The sequence below is a fragment of the Lissotriton vulgaris genome, chromosome 5 (assembly GCF_964263255.1).
Source record: "Lissotriton vulgaris chromosome 5, aLisVul1.2, whole genome shotgun sequence".
NCBI classification, from domain to species: domain Eukaryota; kingdom Metazoa; phylum Chordata; class Amphibia; order Caudata; family Salamandridae; genus Lissotriton; species Lissotriton vulgaris.
Window position 1 is genome coordinate 661,188,262 of NC_141693.1, and position 27,599 is coordinate 661,215,860.

Consider the following 27,599-nt stretch of genomic DNA (forward strand, 5'->3'; position numbering starts at 1 on the left):
ACTGGAGGTAACAGGCAGGCAAGTCCCTAAGGACCCCAGCAGAGAAGCGGACTTCATCCCCCAACCAAGAGCGTGCCAGGAAGCGCGTTTGCAGAGTGATGCTAATTTCTAACTTTAACGTCCCTGAAACCTGTGTTTTTTTCAGTGAATATATATATATATATATAATTTATTTATTTATTTATATATATTTCTTTTCTTACTAAGGTTATCACATTCTTCCATTTAAGTCCATCTGTGAATTAGTAGTTTATGTATTACAAAAGATTCATAAAATGACGTATGCAAAAAGTGTTCAGTAGTTGAAACAGAGTAAAAAATTAAGAAGAAACATACAGCAATGTGCATTTTTTTCTTCAATTGCAATGTGAATAGGTTTCTCTGTGTGAATGGACAAAATTAATTTCTGAACTTATACATTTGTCTTTCCTAACAATAATAATGATAGATAGATGGATAGATAGATAGATAGATAGATAGATAGGTAGATAGGTAGATAGGTAGATAGGTAGATAGGTATATAGATGGATAGATAGATCCCTGAGGAACTATTCAACTTCCTATGGTATTAAACCCTGCCTCCACTTCTATGTGCATCGTGTAAAATCGGCAGCAGGCAGGTAACAGACTTTGGAAAGAAAATTGGATGAATGTGAGGCCATTATCATAAGAAATTGCACATGTGAGGCGCTGGCGAGAAAGAGAGAGGAGAACACCGTAGACGCTGTGAAAGTCCAGATGTTGGGACAGCTCGCTTTTAGTAAAGTCTTTTAGTAAAGTTCACAATTGGTTCTCTGATAGTGATACATAATATGGAGAGGCAGGCGACGAAGGAGGGAGGGTAGCATAGCTCTTTCGCGGCCTCCAGTGACACAGATTGGAGAGAGTGCCGTAGAAGGCGGAGCTGTTAAACTGCAGCCTGTCCCCCCACTCCTTACTCTTCCATGGGCAAGGAAAGGCGACTTTGGTGCAGTGTTTATTATTTTTAGAGGGCTGTGATATTGCTCGGCAGGCATGATGGATGGCAGCTTAAATTTGTGGCCAGGGAGGGAAGGTGAGCAGTGACACGGTTATTTATCTTGGAAGTGGGGTGAGGGTCAGGCAAGACTGGGTGCCTGGAGGCACAAGACATTGACAAATTTATCCTGCTGGCCTCTCTAGCTGAAGACCTTTGTTTTGGATCCTAGCTATTCACGAACTGACCCCCATCCTTCATTCTGCCAGAGAGTGAAAGATGTGATGTCCTGCCAACACTCGCCCTTCCACCAGTCCCCACCCACTAAATCTTGGCCTTTTCTCTTTTGACAGACAGCAATCCAACTCCAGCAGAGCACATAAGGAATGCCCTTATTCCTGTGAGGGGAGGAGGACTGTGTAATGTATTACTTTGCTGCAGAACTGATAGTTCTCTAATATGTGCTCTCTTTCTCCTCTCTCTGCAGGTCGCTGCAAGGGCTCGAAGAATTCACAGGCCTGGAGGAGCTGATTTTGGACAACAACCTGCTGGGCAATGAGCTGAGGCTGCCCAGCTTGCCACACCTGCATACCTTGACGCTGAACAAGAACCAGATATCCTTTGTGCATCAATCCCCCTGTGCCAGGCAGGGAGGTGTTCTTTCTGGTGATTCTCCTGACTTACGGTCCCCTCATGGTAGGCAAGTTTGATTAGCCTGGGGGCGTGATTGATCCAAAACCTTGAAGAGCTCTCGGATATGCCATACAGGTGAATTGTGAGCAAGACCCTGTGTGGTCGAAACGCATCATGAGGAATTTGACAATAAATTCATGTATGTGGCATAACCTGTGTGCTTGTTTTTCTCGGTTTTCGTGGTTTTAAAGACAGGTAGATAGATAGATGCCACATTTTTACATATACCAAACATGCCTACTATTCTTGATCCCCCTCATGTGTCTCCCCTCTCACCACCCTGAATTTCTCGTCTATTTATCTCACTCTTGAAGGTCATTTTTTCATCCCTTCTTTCGTCATTTGTTATTATTTTTCTGTCTTTCTCTTTCTCCTTCTGTTGCCACTGTTTTCCTTACTTTCTTTTCCCCCTTCTTTCTTCCTAATCTGCCTTTCTCTCTCTTGTTCTGGGTCAAAGGCTGATTATTAAAAATGAGTACCAACCACCATGATTGAGTGGCGGTGCCCACTACTGTGCACTTGTTCTTCTTCAAGCTCATATAGCCTCGTAACAAATCGGAAAATCGTGTTACTAGGTTTCATCGAGCGAATTCGGGATTCATCAGAGTGAATGGGCTACCGGAGCACAGCGACCTCTGGTGGAAGACGAGCTGCAGTGATTAGGAAAGAAAACTACCAGACATCGGGCGCTCTTTTAAAACACTTCAAAAACACATTTCGCAATAGACAGCCATAGGAGATTAGAGCGATGTGACCCATGGTGATGAGCGTCTCGCAGTTTCACCTCGAGTCAGGGTTCTTATCGGCCTCAGGGCTTGTTATTATTACCCTATTCAATCCGCGGTTAAAGAACATTTTAACTCACACTGTGTCTCCCCTGCTCAGATGCAGGACTGGGCGTCTCACCGTTTTGTCTCAGAGATAAATTATGTTAAATCCAGGGCTGGGTGTGTCTCTAGTCTGAGCCTGTCCCTTTGGGTGGGATGAGAGGTTCTTTCAGTCCGAGGGGCGGCTGGGCTCCATTTTATAGTGTAATTAGAGTGGGGGCAGCCCCAGGGCAGCGCTGGTCTGATTCCGGCTGCAGTTACAGCGCCTTTCACCTCTAACATGGCGGGCCTTTGATATAGTGTGGTTAGAGTGCCTTTCAGTTTTAGGGTTTGGTCAGTACAGGCATGCCTGTGCTCGGTCACTTATCCTTGGGGTGGAACAGACTTATTTTAGTGTGCTTGGAGTCTATCGGATCTAGGGCTTAGTGGCTCCCATTTTGGGTGCAGTTAGCACAGGTTTACCTCCAAGGCTGGTTGGGTCTTAATTTGACTGTCGCCAGAGTGCTTTTCAGTTCCAGGCAGTGCTTGAAATGGAAAAATAGAAGTGCAGGTACTCTGTACCAGAGTACCTGCTCGTTTCTGACAAGTGCCAGTACTCTCCAGTTAAAAGTATTAGGTTTCTCTTGAGAAGTGCCGGTACTCTGCCTAGCAAAATAAAAAAGTGCTGGTACTCAGTACCGGACAGAGCCGGCCCATTTAAAGCACTGGTTCTAGGTCATGATTTAGCAGCAGTGGAAGCACCTTTGAACTCTAGGACTCTGCAGGAGACATTATGGCAGTGGTAAGAGTGGCTTGTAGCTCTTGGGGTGAGTGTCCCCTACTTTGGACGTTAGTATCACTCAATGTTTTGACAGTTTATCTTAGTGCTTTTTGCCTCACAGTTTGAGTGGCTCACCTCTGGCATAATGCGCCTCTGCTTAATAAAGGGGAGGCTCTTTCAAAGTTTCATTTTTTTTAAATCGGATTCCTCTAGTTTATTTTAAAGCTGCAGACTTTGTATAACTGCCCACTCCAAATCGTCCCCATTTTGTTCTCTGTATTAAAATGCTGTCTCAGAGCACTGATCACTACCTTCTAATTGGTGAATTAGAATATATTCTGGGTGTATCATAGCATAAGTGGACTGCAGAACTGTCTCGGAGGATTGGGACGGGGTTTGTTTTGACTCTCGTGATTGATTCCGATGGAAATAATGGATCGAGGGCCGGTGAATGAAGCTTTGAAAGCGTCTGTTTGTTTCCAGCCTGGAACTGTCTCCGGGGCCTCAGCCATTGCTAAACAGTTTCACCACACAGCATCCATCATAGTGTCAAAGTTGTTCTCTCGTGTGCCAAGACTGCCTCGTGGGGGAGGAGGGAAAGAGAGAACAGATTGTCACCAAATAAAAATTAAGTTCGTTTCAAACTATGCCAGACACAAAAAAGGGGTCTGCGGCCTTGCCCGTAAGGCCCTGGGAAAAGTGATGACGTTGTCAGAGGCCTACAGTCGTTCGTAAGTGTGGCGTTCAGTGACCGGAAGTCATGGCATTAATAAAAATGTAATCCTTAACTCAGAACACATAACAGATCTAGAGGATCTATTGGACCACTTGATGGAAGTGACCCCCAACCTCCAGTACCTGAGCCTGCTGGGGAACCAGGCCTGCCCGAACGAGCTGGTCAGCCTGGACAAGGACGAGGATGACTACCAGAGATACAGGTCAGTCAGGGGCTTGGATTGTGCTTCTGTTCCCGCTCTTCTGGCATTTCATGAACTGTTTCCGGGTTGTACTCTTGGTATGTAGCAGCATTGAGTCATCACATGGGAAGGTGTTCTGATCAAGGAGCAGGCATTGAAAATTGAGCATATAAAGTATACAATTAGCCTTTTGTATCCACTGAATCAGTGGCGTAATGCAAAATGATGGGGCCCCTGCAAAAAGTGAAGGAGGGAGTCCTGAGTCTTTCATGTCTCGAGGATTATCATTGGCCATGGGCTGATGGCCCCAGGGGCCGGAGTTAGGCCCCTGCTCTGAACACATAAGTCAGTTGCTCATGAACATGTTTAAAGAAAATCCCATAATACAACCTTCTATGTGACCAAGGTAAATCCAATATAGAGTCCTCTAGGACCCCCCACACCCTAGCAATACCTCTCATTTACACAGCGATTTCCAAGTTAAGCACCAGGAATGTCTCGGGGACCCCATGGTGTCTTTAGATTATTCCCGAAGTGATCCCTATTAATTTTAGTAAGTTGTGTGAATACCCTAAGATTTCCAACATTATACCTGGGGGTCCCTCCTTCTATGTCTATGGACCCCAATATAATTTTCTAGTGAATAATAAAAGTACTCTGATAATATTAACCAATGTGAAGACAGAGACCACACACCACTGTCTTTAGAGGAGTTCTATGAAGTTTGTAGAAAATAATATTATATGATGTTCGTAGCAATATTGACTTGTATGTTATGTTCGCTTCATACCACAAATCTGCTATTTGGAAGAGCTGCAGGTATCGGGTGATAAGGGGTGCCCAATTTATTGATACCCAATTTATTGACCTTTGAAAGATGTAAGGTGTAGTCAACCTTTGAACTTGTGATTTGAAAATTGTATCGGCTGTTAATAACAAGCATTAACTGTGTGAGACATCTTGCCAGCAGTGGGTATTTCTTAAGCACACAGCTTCATGTCAGGAGTCTTTTTGCCAGAACATAACACTAACACTGAGAAGTGTAGAGTGATTATTACATTTAAGAGAGCCATGATTTAAAGGCACTCAGAACTGTAGATGACCAACATGTTATCAGGTTGACAATGGCCTGGAGTATTACAGTTTTGAGGCCTCATATAAAGTGGTCGTATTCCCAGCCATCTATCTTTTCTAATGAAGCCCCAAAACGTCAATGCATTTTTTACACTATCAAGGGGTATGCAATTATTGGATTCAACATTGTTTATAAATGTTTTTACAGCCTGCATAAAATCATACAATTCTGAAATAAATACTGTTGTACAGAATAGAAAACATACATTTTAACTTCCACTCCTGAATGTAACATTACTGTAATGTATAGATACTTAAAGAGTCGATGTTCCAACATGACATCCCACATAATTGCATGCATTAATTTTTTCCTTGGGTGTATGCTTCACGCAAGCAAATCAAACACTTAGTTAACACATGACAAAATCTCCACATTTTCGATAGATCTTATGTTCAGTTCGGAACACAACCACAAGCGAACCAGGACTCATCTTTCTGCAAGAGATTGGGGGTGCCTTTGGTCAGCCTGCGCACTCCCTTTGGACGCATCTCAAGTCAAAAAGTTGGTCCACTCATTGAATGTTTCCTTTCTCGGCCCTAGCTTTTTCTGGGAGAGGCCGATGTACTTCAGATGGATGTGAGGGAGCCATCTTTTTATAAAATCCTCCTTCTTTAACTTCCAAGGCCGTCTAACAAATGTACCATGATTAAAAGCCATATACCAGTACAGAGTGACCTCAATGGCAATGCCCAGTTGAGGCTCTCTTGATTTCACAACCAATGTCCATCTTGTACCGTGCAGAACAGGAATCAAAGGGCATGAAATGAATGTCTGGGCAGATTGGGCAAATAGGAAGGCCACAATGGCAGTGGCAGACTTCCTTGTCAACGACAAGTTTGGATTAGGTTCTGAATCACAGGAGAGCACCTTCCCCAAGAAAGTGGCTGCAGCCGAGAGCAGTATAGGGGACATAGCTCTGCACATGCTCATGGAATGAATCCTACATACTCGGTATCAGTTACATACAACATGAATGTCAGACCACAGCAGGGCCGCTCTATACAATTAACTGTAGAATTGCATAGATATTCCTGTACATTCTGGAGATATGTCCATGGACGCAGATAAACATACCCCCTCTCCTCCACTCTGCCCAGAGTTTTGGTGAGATTTTGAATGACCACTATTTGATATTTCACAGTGACATATCTCTTTGAGTGCAAAAGTGCCAGGGTGAGTGCAAATGAATTCATGCCAGTCCCAAAAGTGGTCTCTTGTGAGATCAATCTTGAGAGTGGTTTTGCCATCAAAGGCCTCTGCCCTCCTGTTAAGCATTTCTATGTAGAATGCCTTTGTGTAAACTAACTCTGACCACCCAGTGTTCATTATTCATCAGGTACCACTGGAAGGTAATGGACCACCGCAGGAATTGTTTGTCAATTTCCCTAGAACAGTGTAGGAAGGTCAGTGGATTTTGCGCACCCTGTACCCCGACCTAAGTGTCAGACTCTTACTACTTCAGTGTTCCAGCTACCTGACCCCTAAGCTTTGTTTCTCTCAAAAAATCAACTTGGTCTAAAGGCACACAATGGTCTTGCCTCTATTTGGGACGTGTGCAGGTGTGGTTCCCTCATTTCAAGATAGCTTTAAAGGAATCTATGGCTTTATTGTAGTCAATACAAGCAGGGGTGTAGCTTGGTCAGTAAGAAGGGAGGTGAGCTTCAGATTTCTCAACAATCACGCTGGCATATAATGTTAAAATGTATTATACGGCAAGCAGGGTGCATGAACGGGGCTAAAGGGGCAGTGAAAAGGGAGATGAATGCGGATTGGTAGGGGTACTAAGTGAGAGAAAACACAATATATTGTAAATTAACCAACATTTTTTAAGCCTTTCAAAACTGAGAGGGGGATTGTGTGGGCACTTTTTTGTCTGTGTGTGTGTTTACAAAGTGCTGCTGAAATTTGCAGGCACATCACAATACCCAACTGAAAGCACCTGTACCCAACTATTAACCAGATAATACATTGATTAGGGGGCGTAACACCGCAAACATCACCTCTGAAGCAACACCCTTGAATAATAGTTTAGTTCCAATGGGCTGCCTGATAGAACTCAATGCCATCTTGAAGTTTTGAAAATAAGACTTCCTTCCAGGGTGAAGATGGAGCCCTCTACATGATATGTTAATGTCAATGGCTGGGGTACAGCCAGAAACTCGTTGCTGAAATATCTCAGAGTCATTCTAAATACCACAAGGTATAACTATGTACTCAGAGGGGACCAGTAGATAGATCAAAGCTCCTTTCACTCATGTGCTTTCCGTATCACCTGTCAAGAGGAAAAGTGCCTACATTGCCCAGGTTTGCCCATAAACACATTCATCTAGAACTTATGTCCTATTTGGCAAAGTCTTTAAGAACCTCCTCACTTTCAGACTTTCCTCCTGAACTTGTGTAAGCTTGATGACCGGGGCAAAAGATTGCAGAAAAGGCAGAAATCCCTGGTTGCTGTTCACCCATGGTGCCAATGGAGCTCTACGGAACACTTGTGCTGGCCAATGCCAGTCAAACCCAAACACCATCAATGTTGACATTTGTCGGGCTCTGTGCATTCAGATTGCACTCACTTGCTGGGCATCAAAGAGCATTGTCATAATGCATCGTTGAGCAAGGTTTCTCGAGGTTATTGACACTCTGGTACCATCCTGTGCATCATGGTACTGCACAATATGGTTAGACTCCTCCTGGGCTAGCTGATATCTTGTGCACACTCTTATTGTATCTGGTTGGGCCTCAGACCTCTAAGAATCTACCACAACCTCATGCTCCCTGTTTTACAGAAAATATAGTAATCAGCTGCATAGCTTGCTTTAGGCTGGATAAGCCTGTTTGTGCATATTGCTGAAACCTCGCCATGGTGCCTTGATTAAACGCCTATGGTAAAAATCACCACCTGAGACATTCATCACACAAACCTAAACATGTTATTTACTTTTAAATATTTGTTGATTTTTGATTTTGAAAACAGTTCTCCCCCACTGCAACCACTTTATCTGAGAAGAGGCGGGCTGTGAAAAGCTCTCTTAAAGCTATACACTGGAACTTGGAATGGATCCATTTATTGACTGCAAAATTAACAGCAAAGCTGCCATTCACAAAATAAAACATTAACTTTTAATTAAACTAACGTTTACAATCTAGAATATCAGCAGTGAAAATGTTAAATAACCAAAGTCTTATATAGCCCTATTTTTCAGGGACAAGTGCATGATACAACAAGTGAAATGTGTACAGCATCCTACTCTGATAACTCTAAACAGAGACATCCCTTTATCTGTATCCACATTCCCCAAACTAACCCTCCTGCATACCAGAATCTGTTCATCACCAAAGATGAGCATGGTATCTCCTTTTGTGATTTCCTTGCAACTTTCTTGCCTTGATCAATCAGAATGGTATCCCCCAAGCTACTTAGCAACATAATGGATTTGCCCTATAATGTCCCTGTCTGCTTCCAATTTGTGACTCTTATAACAGAGCACACACAACTGGTAGTTTGATGTGTAGTAGAGGAAACAACAGAGGGAGAATGCCAGAGGGATGACTGGTGCCAGAATAGACTGGATTGTGGTTTATAAGGTGAAACTAATGCAGTGGTGGTGATCATAAGAATACATATTTCCTCACAATTTTAGTGTGACAGTGTCTCTTCCCTTTTTTGTGGCCCATACGCACAACTTACCGCTTGGATCCGTGCTGCATGATACCCTGCAAGGCCTACCTTTAGGAGATGTGCTACTGAGTAGTAATGTGTGTTGCATTAACACATGACGATAGTGCACACAACTCACACAAGCCTGGTTGAACCCCTGACTCACAATGCGATCATGGGTGACCAATAACGGTCTCTTCTTTCAACCATGACTCAAGTACCAGATCTCCTCTATGCATACAAAAAGATGAGTCCGAACTAGATCAGCATGGTTCAGAGATGTAGAGGCACAGTTCAGATCCATACTCAGGAAGGGATAGAGACAGGTTTCTAAGGACTGCAGTCAAAGTTGGAAACGAAACAGCAGACTTGGAATGATCACCAACAGAAATAACATTTTGGGCTATTGTTGGATTAAGGTTTATCTAAGTATGATGAACTGTAACCGATTTGCATAGCATCAGCTTGACAAATGGCTAGTGAACAGAAGATCACCAGTAGGATTCTCATATCACTGATTTATACATATGAATACAAATGAATTGAGAAATTAAGTTAGAGGACAGAGATGGAAATTAAAATAATATTAAAAAGATGGGGATTGGGGAAACCTGCATATAAGTGGCAAGATTTGGAACAGGAGAACTGGAAAGAGGGCTGACATTCTCATTCTCATGCAGCATAGCTCAAAGCCAGATCCTCAGGCCAACCTGCCACAAAGAATTGAGCATAATCTTATTGCTGACCCTGTCAAATGCAGACAGCAGATGGAAAAAGATACCTTGAGAGACATTTTCAACATCCGCAACCATGGCCAGATCAACCAGATGGACCCCTGTATTGGCGATTCACAAAGTTCTGAAGCCACTTCACTGAGAATCTTTTTTTTTTTTTTTAAACAATTTTTATTGCAGAACCAATCACAGGATATTCAATCACAGTAGTATCATCATTGCGAAATCCCCCCTCTCGTTTTGAAGATCTCATCAGGTGTACACAGCCGTTCACTGAGAATCTATGAGGCCATATCCCCTACAAAAGTTTTAATTGCCCTTTGACTATGTTAGGGATGATAAAAGAATACAACCATTACTTTCATAGAGGTAGCATATACTTACAATATGCCCCATCTCCCTCCTGCCCTACTTTTCAAAATTTATGGAGGCCCACGTCACCCGATGTCTGTCAAATTTTATCGAATCCTCTTGTCACCTTGAGCCCAGTCAAGCTGGTTTCAGACCTGCCCACTCTACTGAGGCCGTCATTTTGGCAGTCCTGGACACACTCAGGAGCAACGCGGATGCGGGGTCCCCCCAAGCCCTCGTACTCCTGGACCTGTCGGCCGCGTTCGACACGGTGGACCATAACATCCTTCTCCACCGTGTCGGACAGGCAGGCATCCAGGGAACTGCTCTTAAGTGGGTCGAGTCCTTCCTGACTGGAAGAACACAGGCGGTCCGCCCAGGCCCCTATACCGCAACAAAAACTCCCACGGCCTGCGGAGTCCCCCAGGGCTCCTCCCTCTCACCGCTCGTGTTTAACCTATACCTCCGGCCCTTGATCCACTCTCTTCAGAAATGGGACATCATTGTCTACAACTATGCCGACGATTTACAGATTGTCCTCCCACTCAATTCACCTCATGCCATCAATACGTTTCACGCAGTCATGATCCACATCCAACATTGGATGAACCAGAACCAACTGAAGCTAAACCCCAGGAAAACCGAGCTCCTCCTTCCTGGTCTCAGCCATGCTCACTGGGGCCCGCAGTTCTGGCCCTCGGAGCTAGGTTTCCCCAGTCCCGGTCAAATCAGTGAAGAGTCTGGGAGTGATTATCGACACCGAACTGTCCCTCAAAACCCAAGTGGGTGCGGTAATTTCATCTTGTTTGTACCAGCTCCGGAAGATCCGCAAAGTTCGCCACTTACTTCCGCCCGCCGCACTTACCCAGGTTGTCATCTCACTTGTACTTTCCCGTCTGGACTTTTCCAACTCCCTCTACTACGGTCTCCGACAATCCCTGCTTCATCGCCTTCAGGTTGTTCAGAACCAAGCGGCCCGCCTCATTCATACAACTCCCAGATGGCAATCGGCCAAACCCATACTTCACAGACTGCATTGGCTCCCAATAGGCCAAAGGGCAGCTTTCAAGGTGGCCTGCCTCACATTCAAAGCCCTCCACTGCTCCGGTCCCGCGTTTCTCAAATCTTTAATTACTCCTCATCGTCCAACGCGCAACCTCCGATCAGCCCACCGTCATCTGCTAGCCACCACCAAAGCTAAAACAAAGAAATTCGGTGGTCGACGCTTCTCCCAACTGGCTCCCGGGCTTTGGAATCTCCTCCCTCTCTCCATCAAATCCACCCCTTCCCTTCTGAACTTCAGAAAATCGCTTAAAACCCACCTCTTCCCTCCCCTCGGTTAAAACTCCGCCACTCACGCTTCCCCCTCACTCACTCTGTCTTACAATTGAGTCTAGTTCTAGTATTTAATTGCTAAATAACCAAGTTTAAAGAGTGCCTCTAATTTTAAGCAGGTAGAGTTCCACTCACAAAGCCAAACAAAAGCAGCCAATTAATGCATGGAAATATCTTCCACCCTAGTAAGTCCTCTAGGTTCTTGGCACATTAAATCTTGGGCTAGGTATATCTTAATGTTTTAAGAAGCAACGTGGGACAATTACCATAGAAGATTCTATGTACAATGCAAGCAGATTTAAACAATATTCTTTTAGGGATAGGAAAACAGCGCAACTGCTTCCAAAACCGAGAACTTTTGTAAGATTTCCATAAGTTAAACAGAAATTAGAATTATTGAATTTTGGATTGTCTGCAGCTACGAAATAATTTTTTTTCTAGGTGGCCTAAGTAGGCAGAGTTGCCAAAGTCGAGCCATGACTTAATATGCGCATTAACCACAGTCACTTGGGGTGAGAAAGACAAAAGGTAACATACATTCTAAAATCCTTATATGGAAATAGCAGGTGTTAGGCTTTTTGAGGATGTAAAGTTATCTTGGATTCAAGCTTAGTCTCTAAATATCTAACATTTTGCACAGGATGAGGTGAAATTCAAACTGTTAGTGATAGGTAAGCTTTCTGATTTAGCAGTATTCTGGTACTGATATGACTGTAGGGCAAACATTTCCCATCTGAACCTAGGAAAAGAGTACGCCTCAAATATCACAATTGACCACACACTGAACCTGAATAGTATGGCAAATGGTATTGAAGGTGGCTGAGAGGTACAGACGAATTAAGAATCTTGGTGTCTTCATCCACTACAATCCGCAAATTGTCCAATGCAGATGCGATGGCCTAAATCCAGTACTCCTACCTGGTCTGAAACTGTCTTGAACATCATGAACAGATGGTTGTATTGAATATAACTCTGTGATTATTTTCTCAAATCGTTCTCATGCGATTTTAAAACCTAAGTTTACAGAGAAATCTGAGATGCTGATTTGGTTGAACTCTTTCTTTCTTCCTCAAAGATACCAACAACCTTTTAAAATAGGTCTATGACATTCCTACTGAGGATTGCTATATCTTAGTACAGAGGTCTTCAAACTTTTTTGCTCTGAGCCCCCCCTCAGCAAAATCTTTTGAAGTGAGGCCCCCCTCCAAAACTATATTGCAAAGATTTGGATAGTAGGAGGAGGGATGATCGAAGGTGGCAGCGTTCATGAGATCATTGTTGGGGTGCTCGTCTGCAGTTTGTAATCCACACTAGATGTAAGCTTATGAAAAAGCAACCGCATCAAACAAGAACAGAATTGCCCAAAAACACTAATGCCCATAATTGCCGTGTTGTGGGGCCCAATGTACTCCACCTGCTGCACTAATGATGGTGGGGTACTGAGAAGCAGGCTATCTCCTCTTCTTTCACTCCTTCCCCACCATGTGTGACCATCATTTCAATCTCCAAACAAGGCTGGTTTGTTTCTGGACGAAAATTAGCTGCTGCACACTGCTCCCCCACCCATTTTTTTAGTGCCAAGGGCGCCATCTGCCCTAATGCTCCGAAGGAAAATAAACCCCCATGCCCACTTAGTATTGCAAAACATTCATAATTATGATTGAGGGGGCCCCTGTGTAAAAGTGTCACTGTGCCTGTTTCACTAATTATAGGTACTGCCTTACTGATGCCTCTTATGTTTACTAACATGGGCTCCCATCTCACACCATCCCTCTCTTTCCCATGTCTCATCATCCATCTCCCTCTCTGATGCCCAAATCAAGGTGTCTCCACTGCTTAATTTTCCCCTCCCTTGGGCCATTATTTTACAGCTCAAAGAAACACTGGCCCAGCAAGTACTCCCTGCAACTGCAGCACCAATGACACCCACAGCTCTCTGAAGCAGGCCATCTTCTCTGCCTAATAAACAGGGCTTTTACTTTTAGGCCAGATGCCCAACGTGGGCTTTCTGCTTCCTTGTGTGATAAAAACAATGAAAAAAAGCACATTTGACTCCCTCTGCCCCCCTGTTGCTTAGGCCCTGTTCCGTGCCTGCACAACACTGGTGACTTGGGCCCTAATGCTAACAAGGAACATGCACCCATGTTCTTTTTCATAGGAAGACTGCCATAACTGGTGTCTGGTGCCCACTCACAGATGGTGTGGAGGGCTCCCGTGCTAAGAAACATGTAATAGAGAACTAAAGAAGAAACATGCCTTCTCACCAAGGTGCCTGCTACCTGAAAGAAATGTGTGCAACAGTTAGCCACCACATTTAAAGGCTGCTTTGGAGTCAGTGTAGCTTTTAATGCAGTCACTCAGCTTAGTGGTGGCAAATATTTATTCGGAGATGTAATATGTGTGTCTGTTAAAAGGAGTGCACTCTTTAAATGGACACTTATTAAAATATTTTCACTAGACATAATCTGAATGCTTATTGCTAAAAGGTGTATTCTTAAAGCACTTATTTTATATAGGGGTCCCCTCTGCAAACTACAAGCAGCACCCCCCGCCCACCCCTCCCCCCGTTCCAGAACCAGTCCGGAGCTCTCAGGCCACGGGCCTGCCAAGTGCCGGTGGGGGACCTCGAAACTCGGGCCCCCCCACGCCGACATGGTTGCAGGGGCTTGTTTACGCCACTGGTACTCACAGCTTTGCTAGTTCTGGACTGTCCTTGCATTTGATCCGATTAAATAAAAAGTCTGACAGCCAGACACATATTTGTAATTAACCTTCTACATATACAGCACTCTTTTACACATACATGCATGCACACACACAAACACCTCCCCTCGCACACAGTAAATAACACTTACAACTATGTAGCTTTCTCTGAGACACTCATAAGCAGGCACAGATTTAAAAAAACCCTGCTACATACATAGCTCTTTCATACACACCAACACCTGCAAACACAATGAAACAGAACCCGAATACATAACTTTCAACAGTAAAGTGCAAGTAAAATTCGAAGCAAAAAACACACCCTTCCTTCACTAGAATACAGAGGAGAACAATCCAACCCTTAAAAGAGAAATTAATAATTCCTTAGCGCAGTTTAAATATGTTATCAATGGGCAGGCACAAAGGAGGAGAAAACACTCTCATATGGGTGCAATCAGATTTTTAAATACTGGTCCTAGAACCTGTGAGAAAAGCAATCGTCCATCATGTAATTCAATTGCTTTCGATGTTTACCTTAGAGCGTCATGCAGTCAATTTAAAAATACTGCGCCAAAGCAACTAACGCTTTCCAGGCATATACTAAGCATGTCCTAATTAATGATGTGCTCCTCAAGTAAGATGAAAACTCTGCAATGCTCCATCTTTGCCTCTATTTTACCGGAAACAGCCCTCTTCGTAAAACAGAAAACAACAATAACTCGTCACCGCTTTGCAATCTGACCCTGTAAGGCAGAGGTCTTCAAACTGTGGGGCGCTTCATTTACATGTAATTGCAGGCCCATTTGCGCCCCCCTGGGAACACATCCACGCCCCCCCCCCAGGGGGGCGCGCCCCACAGTTTGAAGACCTCTGTCTTAGTAACTATGGATGTTTAAAGCCTTTATAGTATTGTAGACCATTAACATGGATTATAAACTTTAAGAATTTACCTCAACACATGATAATCCAGTTATTTCAGCCAGACTCAAATGATTCTTGACTATATTCAATTTGTTTTGGTATTTTCAGTACCAGTCCCAATTGCACCAGTAGAAGAGTAGAACTGCATCGATGAGTTCTAGATGACAGAGAATGGCACAGTAGAAAAGCTTGCTATGTACCACAGACTCTTTAACAGTAAAGGCATTAATGTAATAGTTTTCTTTGAGTACCATAAGGGGAGAATAGTGTTTTTGTCATTAAACAACGTGTAGAAAATAATACTCTGTGAAGTAAAATTAATAGAAATAGTACTGCACACTGAATTGTGTCAATTTTTCACCAAATCAAAATAAAATCTTCTGGCAAACTTTTGAGGACTAAAAGAAACTGTAGTATCAGTGAGGTCTCTAAAGTGGAATGCATGAAAACATTGATATGATTTAAATATTGAGGTTACCCCAAAAAAATATAATTGGAAGGAAAGTGTAAGGTTGAGAAAATTAGGTGTGCAGACTTACTGAAAGACAAAAATAAAACTGATTAAAAGAATAATACCTTATGATGTGTCATTCCTTCCTGTATGGAGAAATGAAAACTGTTTTGCAATTTAAATAGACATTGGCATCTGCTGAAATTTAGTCTAGATTCATGTAATGTCTTCTTAGCATTTAGAAAGTAAAATATAGCATTGTGAAAGCAGTTTAATATTGTAGAGGACATGTTGGCTTATTCTTTTGATGATACAAGCGTCTGCTTTTGGTTAAGCTGCATATTTGAATGGAATATTACCTTCAAATTCTGCATTTATATTGAAAGAAATCTTTTTTGATACAATATGTATTTCCTATGATTTGCTGTATGACATATTCTCTCTCAATACCAATCCACAAAGCCTATAAAAGAAGAATTCTAATTATATCAGTTTCCATACCTATGTATTTGGGATTATGTACATAGTCCCTCGCTTTTATTTTTCCATTTCACCGGATGCTAAGGTCGATGAACGATTATTAATCAGCAACATCATTGCTTCCAACTCCTTGCAATTCTCCATAAATACCCCAGATCATATAACTCTTTCCAGAAGATGACCGTACCTATAGATTTCAACCTATGTCCTCTTCATCTAAGGCTTCTCCTTTTCTGACATTTTTCTTGACCCATATGTAAAAGTCGTCTTAATGGATACAAACTGTTACTATAAAGGCACAATAAATCTAGAAAATGTATAGCGATTTCAACACTTAGGTACCCTAAACCCTGCTTTTTAGATACACCATTAGGTCTTCCCATTGTCACTGGTCAAACCTTCACACAAGTAGGCTAAATTTGTAAAGAGGGAATCAGTGATATCAGGCTCCTATGTGGAAGAACAGATTATATGCTGTGAAGCATGTATGATAATGGCTTTGACAAGTTCTTAATTATACAGCCAATGATAGGGCACTGGGTGGTAGAGTTCCATCACTTAGGAATAGGAGTGTCATAGAGACTTGAAATTGCATATTTACCATAAAGGCTATTTTAACTGGTTTTCTTTGGCATTGGATGTTTCATAGATTTGCGTGCTCTGAAACTGCAGAATATAAATCAATGATTACCTCAGGAATGTGGTGATGAAACTTCAGTAAACAGCATCTTTAACATTGCTTGTTCGCTTGCATCGAAGCTGTGGCATCCCTGATAAGGTAGTAATGCTTTACAGGTGCGCCTTTATTTACCATTTGCTATGCAAATAGAGACCAACTGTTGTGACCATGCATCAGGCTGAATTAGTTGTTTCTCTTCCCTTAAGGATTCTAGTGCTATTTTGTTCCCATGTTAGTAAGAGAAATAAACCACACTTCTTGCTATGCTTAGTTCTTTATTGAAGCTACAAAGACATCAAAAGCTAATTTCATAGCTCAACACCCTTTTCATCCTAATATTTGCAATATTGTGTTGGCTGGGTTTGAAAAGAAAATAGTCAGGAACACTGTCTGTGTTCATATCAAAGTGTATAATTTTGGGATAAACAGGTTGATTTGGAAACCATGACTTTTAACAGAAGAACTTTGTGAATTGTTCTTCTCCTGTAAACGTTTGTATTTCATTGACCCTTCTAGCTAAAATGCTAGGACCTCAATATCTACTTCCCATGACAGAATCTTACCTTTGCACTGTGCAACTATTCAAAGGATGTGCAACTGAATCCCTTTTCTCTGCATTTCCCATGCAGGCAATGTTCTCCTACCAGGTGATTATAGTCACAGCTGACATTTGAATTCTTTCTTGTAATGGGGAATGACGATTGTTCTAGTGGCTAAGTGGCTATATTTAGAACCTGGAGATCTGTGTTCTTATTTGACTATGGTACATGAACAAATATTATGCAACTCTGAGAAAATGAAATAATTTCCCTGTGCCTAAAAATTGTAAATATGCGAACAAAAATATAATTGTGTAATGTTAACGTGCAAACATTCTTCCTACTATACACAGTCCCACATTGGAACTGTACCTTACATTAATGTGCAGCAATCATTGCTTCCCAACTTGGTTGACATCTACAAATACATAGATACAGTGTCATTATTTCATATTGTATCTTGATGTGGCAGATAGAAACCACTTATTTAGGGCCAGTCTAGTATAGTACTTGCCAAATATAGAGTCTATGATAATAATTGGTTCAATAACACTTTTAGCCATTGTAAGTGATTCATGAGCTACCTCTCCCATTTCTTTACTAATATTACTATCTTAGGGAATATTCCTTGGATTCCTTCATCAATCCATGTACTGTTAAGGAATACTCAAATGTCACACAGATCTCATTCATGACAGCTCTGAAGAGTTCAGTTCAGTCTATACAATACCTTTGAGTTGATAGTTAATCCCTACAACTTCTGGAGTTCAATTGAAAGTGCAAAGGATGTTGTCCTGCCTTGTTTTCTAATGTAATGTAGTGATGTCTGTAAAATGTAGAACAATCATTCAATTAAGAGTGACATGGGCCCTAATGCAACCATATTTATATTCCTGGTTGGATAGGAAAATGCTAAATAAGTGGGCCGCAGTGGGCCCTTTAAACACCTATGCTCAAGTGACACTACATCTCTGGTGCTATTGATAGCTGGGTGTTTTTGTCTTTACCGAGATATCAAGATAAGTCGACCAAAAGGTGAGCCTGACCATCCTTAACTAAAACTAATTTATGTTTTGGCATTTTCTACTTTTACCATTTCCAATTCAGTGTTATGTTTAGCCCAGGTGCACTTCAGCCTATTGGGGATGTGCCTAAGTCTGCTGTAACTTCTCCTTTTTCGAAGGCGAAAAGTTCCTTCTGAGTTATTTAAACTATTTGACCTTAAGAATAGTGGTAAGATTGTTAATTGAGCAGAGTCCTCCTAATCTCGCTTTGCCTACTTTTATTGGTTTTCTAGTCATCATTTTCCTCAACTGCAGAGCAAATCCATGTTGAGCACCTATTTGTCCCTGAGTGGAAGTGAGCTATTCTTTCAGCCGCTGTGTTAAAAAGCAGTAAAAGAAGGGTCATGAGAGAATCATGTTTGTTTGAAGGTCTTCCTCTTGTCACAGATTTATAGACGGAGAATAATACTTCTGTGTGTTCCTCAGGCATCGAAAGAACAAGAAAGGCTCTCTATCATGAAAGATTACCATGGACTCTGCTTCATCGATGTCAGTTTCAATTACTGTACGTTATGTTATGTTATTCGCATTTGTAGAGCACACATTCTCCATTGGTATTGCTAGTAGCATTTACGGCATTCTGTTTAGATTACTGCTGATGAACCTGCCGCCACACTGGTTCTAGATCTGTGCGCATAGACCACGTCGCAGTGTAGCTAACCGCTACGTCATAGTCATAAAAGGACGTATTTCAAATCCTTATGTTACTCAAAAGAAGCAACGGTGAGGGTACCACACACTGTAGCACAGAAAATACCCAAATTCACAAATAGAAATAACACAGTTGTCTATTTTGATTTAACGTCCGCTCAAAACCCCAAGAGGATCCACCGTCCTAAGATCCAAAATTGTCCAATACAATTCCAATGATTAGAGGGAGCGGTCTAAGCATGGGCGGAAAATCCGTTCCGCTCGCGAATTTTGCGGATTTTCGGTAAATTCGCAAACCGCGAACGCTCGCGAATTTACCGAAAATCCGCATGCAGCGGATTTTTTTTTCTTGGTGATAAAATTTTGCGGCGTGCGGTGTAAGTTCGCAATTGCGAACATGTAGGCAGCAACAATCTCGCACTCGCGAAATTACAAAAATTGCAATTCTGCACAAGAAATCCACTAGCAAGCAGCATAGACCTTCTGAAAATGATGATTTTTATCAGAATAACTCCTCAGGTTGACATTTGCCTGCACTTTTTTTGGATTTGAGGCCTTTTGACTTTCTTTGGATCACTTTTGGATTAGAAATCAACTTTCACAAGTAAGCTTGTTTGGGGCATTACAGTTGCTGTAATGCTGTTCTGCAGAAAAACGAGTTTTGCAAAAGTGAAAGCATTCAGCAGGTTCAAAAGTTCAAACTCATCATTAGTAACCATTCCCTGTCGTGCTTCCTGACTGGGGCCCCTCCAGAGTTCAGTTGCTAGTTGCAACAATTGTATGACCCTGCTCTGACCCTCACAGCAGGCTCATAGAATAGCTACAAGTAGGCCATAAAAGGTCCTGGAAAAAAAATTGCACTGCAACAGAAAGCAAATTACAGATAAGGAAGCAGGTGCCAGACTGGAATTTTAAAACAGTGACACATTAATAAATCAACCCCAAATTAATTCATGTCAGTTGAAGCAGGGCTGGTGTGCTTGCTTTTCCCCCCCATAATCTACAGTGATGATGAACCAGAGCGTGGCATTGATGTACCAGAGGGTGGCATGGGTGAAACAGAGGGTGCTGGGAACCTGTGATGATGAACCAGACGTAGAAACAACATAATCGCGACCGTTGCGAGCCGACATGTAAGTTCGCAATTGCGAACTGGTACAAAACCCTCGCGAACTGGCAGAAATCCTTGCGAACACAAAAAAAAACGCAAATTCGCGAGAATTCGCGGATTTTCCGGATTGCGAGTTCGCAAATTCGCAAAATTCGCGAACGCCAGATTCGCAAAATTCGCTCATGCTTAGAGCGGTCCATACTTCTTGAATATATCACAGGGCCAAAGAATGTTGATTCCCAATTTTATTATTCACGTTTCATTCACCAACTGACGATAGCTTCCTTAGTGAATTTCAACATAAACGAATCCAAAATTACTCAAAACATCAGACAGCCGACACGTTTCGTCCAATGAAGGACATCATCAGGGCTTTCAAAAGTTAGTTCGACAGATAAATCTCTCTAATCCCAGTTAATAATAGGTATTGACCACAATTCGATATCTCTTTAGTAAATGAGATCCAAGTTAGGACCTCAACTTCCCTTTGTTTCTTCACGTCTTCTGCTAAATTCTCTGTAAAATACAACATAATATCAGTTAGCTATCCATAATTCCCTTCAGCGTTTCTTCAAATACCCAATCTCTATGTTTCCTATTCAGGTCTCGTTTTTCCTCTTGCTTGCAGTTCCTTAATCCAACACCAAAAAGTTCAAATGCGGGAAGTCTCAGTCAGCGGCGACGGGCATATCTTCTGTCCTCCGAAGATATGCCCGTCGCCGCTGACTGAGACTTCCCGCATTTGAACTTTTTGGTGTTGGATTAAGGAACTGCAAGCAAGAGGAAAAACAAGACCTGAATAGGAAACATAGAGATTGGGTATTTGAAGAAACGCTGAAGGGAATTATGGATAGCTAACTGATATTATGTTGTATTTTACAGAGAATTTAGCAGAAGACGTGAAGAAACAAAGGGAAGTTGAGGTCCTAACTTGGATCTCATTTACTAAAGAGATATCGAATTGTGGTCAATACCTATTATTAACTGGGATTAGAGAGATTTATCTGTCGAACTAACTTTTGAAAGCCCTGATGATGTCCTTCATTGGACGAAACGTGTCGGCTGTCTGATGTTTTGAGTAATTTTGGATTTGTTTATGTTGAAATTCACTAAGGAAGCTGTCGTCAGTTGGTGAATGAAACGTGAATAATAAAACTGGGAATCAACAGTCTTTGGCCCTGTGATATTTTCAAGAAGTATGGACCGCTCCCTCTAATCATTGGAATTCAAATCCTTATGTATCTATCACTGAGACGTAGATAAGACCTTTTCCTCCTTCGGTCTGTCTTGATTTCACGGATATGTGCCTCTGAGCCAAACCAAGCCATCCCATGCTCCACAGTGCTTTCAAAACTGGCTACTCACCACACTCATCTTCATTTAGTCTGAAGAGGTTGGCTTGGGGCCAACATTTCCTTTAGAACAGGTCTCCCTTCAGACCTACTTTTGCCTGCTAGAAATCACATTTCATATCATTTAATAATTCATGCATTGTAAGTACTGTGTTCCTCATCTACTTTCTTACCAAAAATATGTTAGTCTTCACAGGGATAGCCTGGGTTTGGCATTGGCTCATTGAGTTGAAAATGTGCCCAATTTCAACCATCATTATCTCTGTGGTATTGTTGCACTGGCTAGCTATGTAAACCTCTAATATGTACTCTCTGAGTAGGAATGGAAGAATGTTTTCATTAAGTTAAGCGCTCTGTCTCCTATTTATTTCTACCCAAAATAGCTGAAAATGTTGCAGCCTGGGTAGAAGAAGCTGCCATAGTGGATAAGTTATTCACCTGGGACCTTTGTTATTTTGTTGGCTGAAGGAATTTAGCCTGCAAACCTTTAATTTAAGACATTGGAAATCTCATAGTATCTTAAACTGTGGTGCTTCCAATACCAGCATTTGTGAAGCCACAGTGTGGGATCTGCTAACTGCTTCTTATAACAAGCCTTGCCCTGACTTGAAAGAAAATTCAAGGCAGGGCTTTATTCTTGATTATCGCACAAACAGCAAACATTTAAGCTAGTTTGCAAAACATCTTCTAATGCTCCCACGTTTGCCTGAACTATTTTCGTACACTTGTCCTCGGGTAAACATCGGGCCCTTAACTGGCATGTAAACCCCTTCCTACTTTAGGACGGTCAATATGCAACCAGGGGCAAGTGAACATTTTATTTATCATCATCATCAAAATCTTTATTGTGGCTATTACAGCCATAAAAGCACATTTAAATTTACAACACATTAAAATCCGGATCATGCAAACAATCAAGAACATCAAATACACTGGATAATAACTATAGGAATATAAGATCACGCATTGGGAAGTAGAGATATATAAAAGAAAATCAAAAGTCAAAAAGGGTACCTGCCTATGAACATTCCATTATATGTCTAACTCAGAGGTCATTCAATATACAGAACAAAGCCCCTCGGGACAGACCAGAGACATTTAATTACTGATATATGGGCATTTTATTAGGTCATATGAATCATTTTTAATACATAAATATCAACAACATACTGTGATATTAAAATCAGAATGACTAAGAAAAAAATGTCAATACAGTCCCACACATCACACATCAACTATCATACATACCAAGATAACATACAAGCCATATAACATGCACACTACATATCAAAAGTACATATCAGCCTCAGACTGATCGGGGAATGACTAATCTCAGTGGCATTATGTTTCCCCATGAAGCCACCATTAGATTTTTGCATCAGACCCCCTCCCAATTGTTGTTGTACTGCTCTATCACCCTGGGGACTGTCCGTTTTCCGTTGTGCCTCTACACCACCAGCGTTGCTTGGTCCAAGTACATCATTCCTACACGCTGGGGTGCCCATTAGATTTAGGTGGGCGGGGTGAGGCATTAAAGAATTGGTAGCAGGGGCGCCCGAGGTCCATTCTTCGTGAGTTTGTTTGACTGGCCACCATTCACCAACATTTTCTTAATGCATTCCAAATTGGTTTGTGGCCGAATTTTCGAATTTTGCCAATCTGTCCTCGATTGGCAATAGCCTTTCAAGTAGGGGCTGTAAAGTAGATGAAATATGGCCACCTATTTTTAACCAAAAGCCCTCTTTCAACTGGGGCAATGGGGCCTCATTGACAGTTGTAGACAAAATGATTGATACAGAGGTAGTTATCCCCGGAGCTTCAATACTTAAAGTTACTATGTTCGCCAAATCACCAGTCTTGTTCAGTTTTGGCATCTTTGGTTTTTTTCCCCCTCTGCAAGGTCCCTCCCCTCTTCCTCTTCGGAGCCGCTCCTGATATATTCTCAGGTGGCTCGGGCCGATCTTTAGGAGAAGACCCACGCGAGTAGCTGTGGAACTAGCCGTATTTAAAGGTAAAGTGTAAATAGATGGGTCGGAATGGCAAGACTCTCTAGCCGAGGATGTGCTCCCTATCTCATGAAGCATTTGGCTGGCAGGCTCTCTCAAGGTCCCAGGATCAAGATCTATGCGCACATGGTGTTCCGGTGTACGTGCCTTCATCAGGCTCCCCAATGAAGAGATTTTAGCAAAAACTGAGTCCTGAGAGAGGCGGCGCTCGGTAATAGCTATCTCATGCGCCAACACAGAAGTTGCCCTTGTTATAAATTGGTCCAGTGTCCCGGCTACATACCCACCTGTCGCCGCTTTCCTCCCTTTCCCTTCACGGCCAGGCATGGCAAAGAGGATATGTCACTATAAATTGTCACAAAATATTAGCGCTTGGCAATAAGTACGGGGAAATTAACCAACCTTGGAAGATCAGATGTTAGAGTCTCCAATGGGCTCAAACGGGCCCGCCCTTGGCCCAGGTGTGTCCCACGGAGCGGGTGCCGCGAGCAGTTAAGTGCAAGCAGCAGGAGGAGCTAATGCGCCTCAGGTGTTGGTGGCGTAGGGCTCGTGGGACATGTAGTCCGTCCCTCTCGGTAAGGCAGCAGCAGGCAGGAGAACAAAGTGGCGGTCTCCCTGGTTCTCCTTCGGTGAAGCGGCACCCAGCATTTTATTTAGAAAAAAAAGTTTTGAAAAGGACCCATTTTGACTGAAATGCCCAGGTAGGCATCAGATTTGCCTTTAAAGTATTGAAACTTTTTAAGGCTACGTTTGAAGTTTTGGTTTTTTCCTCTATGGCAAGAGATTTCTTTTTAATAGAGAGAAAGTGTAAAGAGAGATAAAGAGGGAAGGCTCCAAGGGATAGTGGAAAGGTTAATTGGTAAGGAAGACCACATGGCTTAGACTTTCGAGATTCATGTTGTTTTGGTCTCCTATGTTGATAAACCGGATTATTTTCCGATTAGGTACAGGACTGTTGCCCCAGAAGAAGAGAAAGAGAAGAGATGCAGAAGATGTTTTATGCAAATCAGCTGTAATCTAATCAAATTAATATGACCTCATGCTTAATATGACCTCAAGCCAGAGACCGTGCATACATCCATTGCGATTTTGCCTCCTTCAGATGGAGCTAGTACTGGACACTGAAAAGTAGTCTCTTAGAAAAGTATGTGGAGTAAAAAGGACGCTGGACAGAGGCCGGGTTGTCTCTTCAGCCATTAAAAGCATGGCAGTGGCCGTAGCATTCAGGGCTTTAGAAATGTCAACCTCAACAGGGAACAAGATTCCAAAAACTAAGAAGAATGAGGGGCTCCATGTTCTTTCCCTTGAGCTTCCCACATCTCAGAGAGTTAAAATTACAGTTACTGTTCTACACCCTCGTTAGGCTGAACATTTTACTCATTCTTCGTGAGTTTGATGAGGTGCCCAGCTTTCTGCTAGTACTACAAGCATTTCTTTTGGCTATAATTTGCAAATTAGAGAATTTTCATGGCCATTCCACCAGTTGATCAAAATCACCCAAAATAAAATGTTGTCTTTCTTGTGAAGAAAATAATACAGAATTATGGCAAAAAAAGAAACAAACAAAAGATATTAATTGGGACACTTCCTACACCAACAAGAAAGCCCGCATTAGTCAATGAACCCTATGAGACTCGTGGTAGTAAATACATATCTGGAGAAGAAATTTCAACACCCGTTATGCAGCAACTAGCACCTCCCCTACATAATGAGATCGGTAATGCACCTAAGACCTACAGGAGAATTACTCAAAGTATACATAATGTTTCTGAAATTTGTGGTAAGACCCATTCGCAGTTGAAAATGTAATTATTTGCTTTGAAATCTAGACTGGGATTTGTTTTCCATGAGAGATCTCCCAATAGGCTTAGGGCTCTGAAATCCCAATTTGGCTGGGCTAGTGCAAGTCACATTTAAGCGTACTTCTGATGTACCTGATTCTGCCCCAGCACTACTTGCCTCATAAAAGCCTAATCTTTATTGAAGTAAAGGTATTTGCATCAAGGCCAGTGTCTCTAGTAGGCTTATATGTGGCCTCCTGAGTTGTAGTCCTACTGACCCCCTGAAAGTACTAACTTAGAGGCTAACAAGGAGAACCCTATACAGGCTGGCTCCTATGATCAGCAAACTGGGTTTACGTTTGTCATACACGTGTCACGTATCAGATAACAGGTGTTGTTGAAAGAGCAGGACAGAGTACATCCTCATTTATTAGCTCATCAAAGTAGTGCCAACCTATACATTCAGAAAAGGGGGTGGTGATGAACAGAGTGTCTGAATTAAGCAGACCACTCTTACCCAGTCCAAAGATCAGGGCTTGATCCATCACCGTTATTTATCTCACTGCACCATCCCAGCTCAGAACCTGGCTATATGCAAATCAGTCTGTCCCTGGCCCAGTGCATCATGGGAACAGGGCAGACTAAACTACCAAGCCAATTCTTCACCAGAAAGGAGACAAGCTACCGGGGACCGGTTTCTGGCATTTCAGCCGTCGACGGCCCGGCTTGCTTGAATCCTGATGGCGCAGTGAGAAAGGGACTCATGTCTGAGTATACCCTGCCACACCTATAGTGGCCAAAAACGATTCAGAAAACCTATACATTGCCAGTGCTTACATTTCACATGGTAACATTGCTTGTTTTTTTTTTTAAATAAATAAAAATATATCTTTACTGGAGGCCACACCTTAAAGTGCATTACCTCAAAAATGAAAAATGCTTGATCGTGTTTATTATTAATACCCAGCTGAATGGTATTCCTCTAATTGACTTCAGAAGGATGGTCATTTAATTACTCGTGAGGCATTGGGCCATGTAAGGGGACGAAAGAGCAGAGGCTATTGGTAGGCTGGGGCAACAACAGTTACCACTAAAGCCTTGGACAGCCTAGCTATTCCCAAGCTGACAGCTAAAACAATACATCTGGATAAATCCAGGAGTACAGACAACAATCACAGATCCAAGAGAAAATTGCAAGCATATTTGGAGAGAGGATAAAGTGCACTCATTACGAGCCCCAGTAAGGCCCTCTTTACGAGCTACAAGGTACTGGGAAGGTTCAAACCCTCCACCCCTAATTACCAGCACTACGCAGTAACACTCCACCAGTATCGTGCAATTATCAATTACTTCCCATGGAATGGGGAATAATTGTGCTGTCCCAGTTTTGCTGGGCATAAAACCGCACAGAATAAAAAATTCCAGGGAGATTTACACTCCCATTTTCCACATCCTCTAAACAGTTGATTCATGGGTCAAAGACTTATGTGCAGAGCGGGGCTGGAGAGAGGGCCTAGGGGAGAAGACGGAAGTGGAAGAAGTGTCCTTGCAGGGCAGAACATTACATGCTGGCCCCCTTGCCAGAAAAGGATATCGGACTGGGCAAGGGAGTAGAAGCCTAAAGCGATTTCACTGAGCAGTTTTTCTGTCAAGCAAAATTGGATTTGGCGTTCCCACATCTGGGAAAACAGGGTGAGAAAACTCCAGGCCGTTCATGATCAGGCAAAGTGGAATTCCATACGGGAATTCCACTTATCCTGACTCATAATAAGGGCCTCAAGAGAGAGGAGTAGTTGACACCATGGCACATTTAGGGTAGAGATAGGTCTTAGGTTTGGATTTGAAAGGGTATGTGTTTGAATTAAATTCAGAGTATGTATTTATGTTGAAAACGTTACACAAACTCCTTTCTCTTGAGGAGATTGGATTACCTATTATATAAATCTTCGTTTAATTGTTTGCCTTTGAATGGTGTTCATTGAAAAACGGAAAGTAAGTTATTTAAAATATTTTCTTCATGAAGCCAAAATGAGTGCAAACCTAGAAAAGCCAGAGCCCAAACAGTGTCCTGTCAACTTAACATCCTAAATTTGTGCCGATGGAGTAGCTGGCTCAGGCTTTCAGGGGGAATGACAGCCTGTATGTCAGTAGCTTACTTTTTTTTTTTTTTTTTTGGGAAAACCTTTATTTGAAAAATCAAGGCACACGGCTATTTAGCCTTACATCCCGGAGGCTAGGCAGCAATCTTGGAAGAAGGATATGTGGTGTACACAGTACATATTGCAAAATCGTGTCAGGTTTAATTTTATGTTGTGATAACGATAAACCGACAAAATAACAAATCTAAAGAAACACCAAAACCAGTGTGAATAGGCAAGGAAGGAGTACAGAATTGCGACAATACCCAACGCAGGAGAAGGCAGGGCCATATGCCCATAGGGTACAATTAAACAGTACAAATTAGAAGACAACGGGGGGATAGAAAATCAGGATAACAAT

The 27,599-nt window shown here is 42.3% G+C and overlaps 1 protein-coding gene across 1 annotated transcript in view; it reads left to right on the forward strand.

The window, feature by feature from the left end:
- The first annotated feature begins 1,445 nt into the window (after positions 1 to 1,445).
- Positions 1,446 to 27,599, forward strand: part of LRMDA (leucine rich melanocyte differentiation associated) — a 1,127,063-nt gene continuing 1,100,909 nt past the window's right edge. Inside the window, exons 1-2 of the mRNA XM_086922091.1 lie at positions 1,446 to 1,574; positions 4,039 to 4,173. Of these exons, the coding sequence (XP_086778217.1) occupies positions 4,067 to 4,173 (107 nt within the window). The 5' untranslated portion in view covers positions 1,446 to 1,574; positions 4,039 to 4,066. The remainder of the gene's footprint in view (positions 1,575 to 4,038; positions 4,174 to 27,599) is intronic.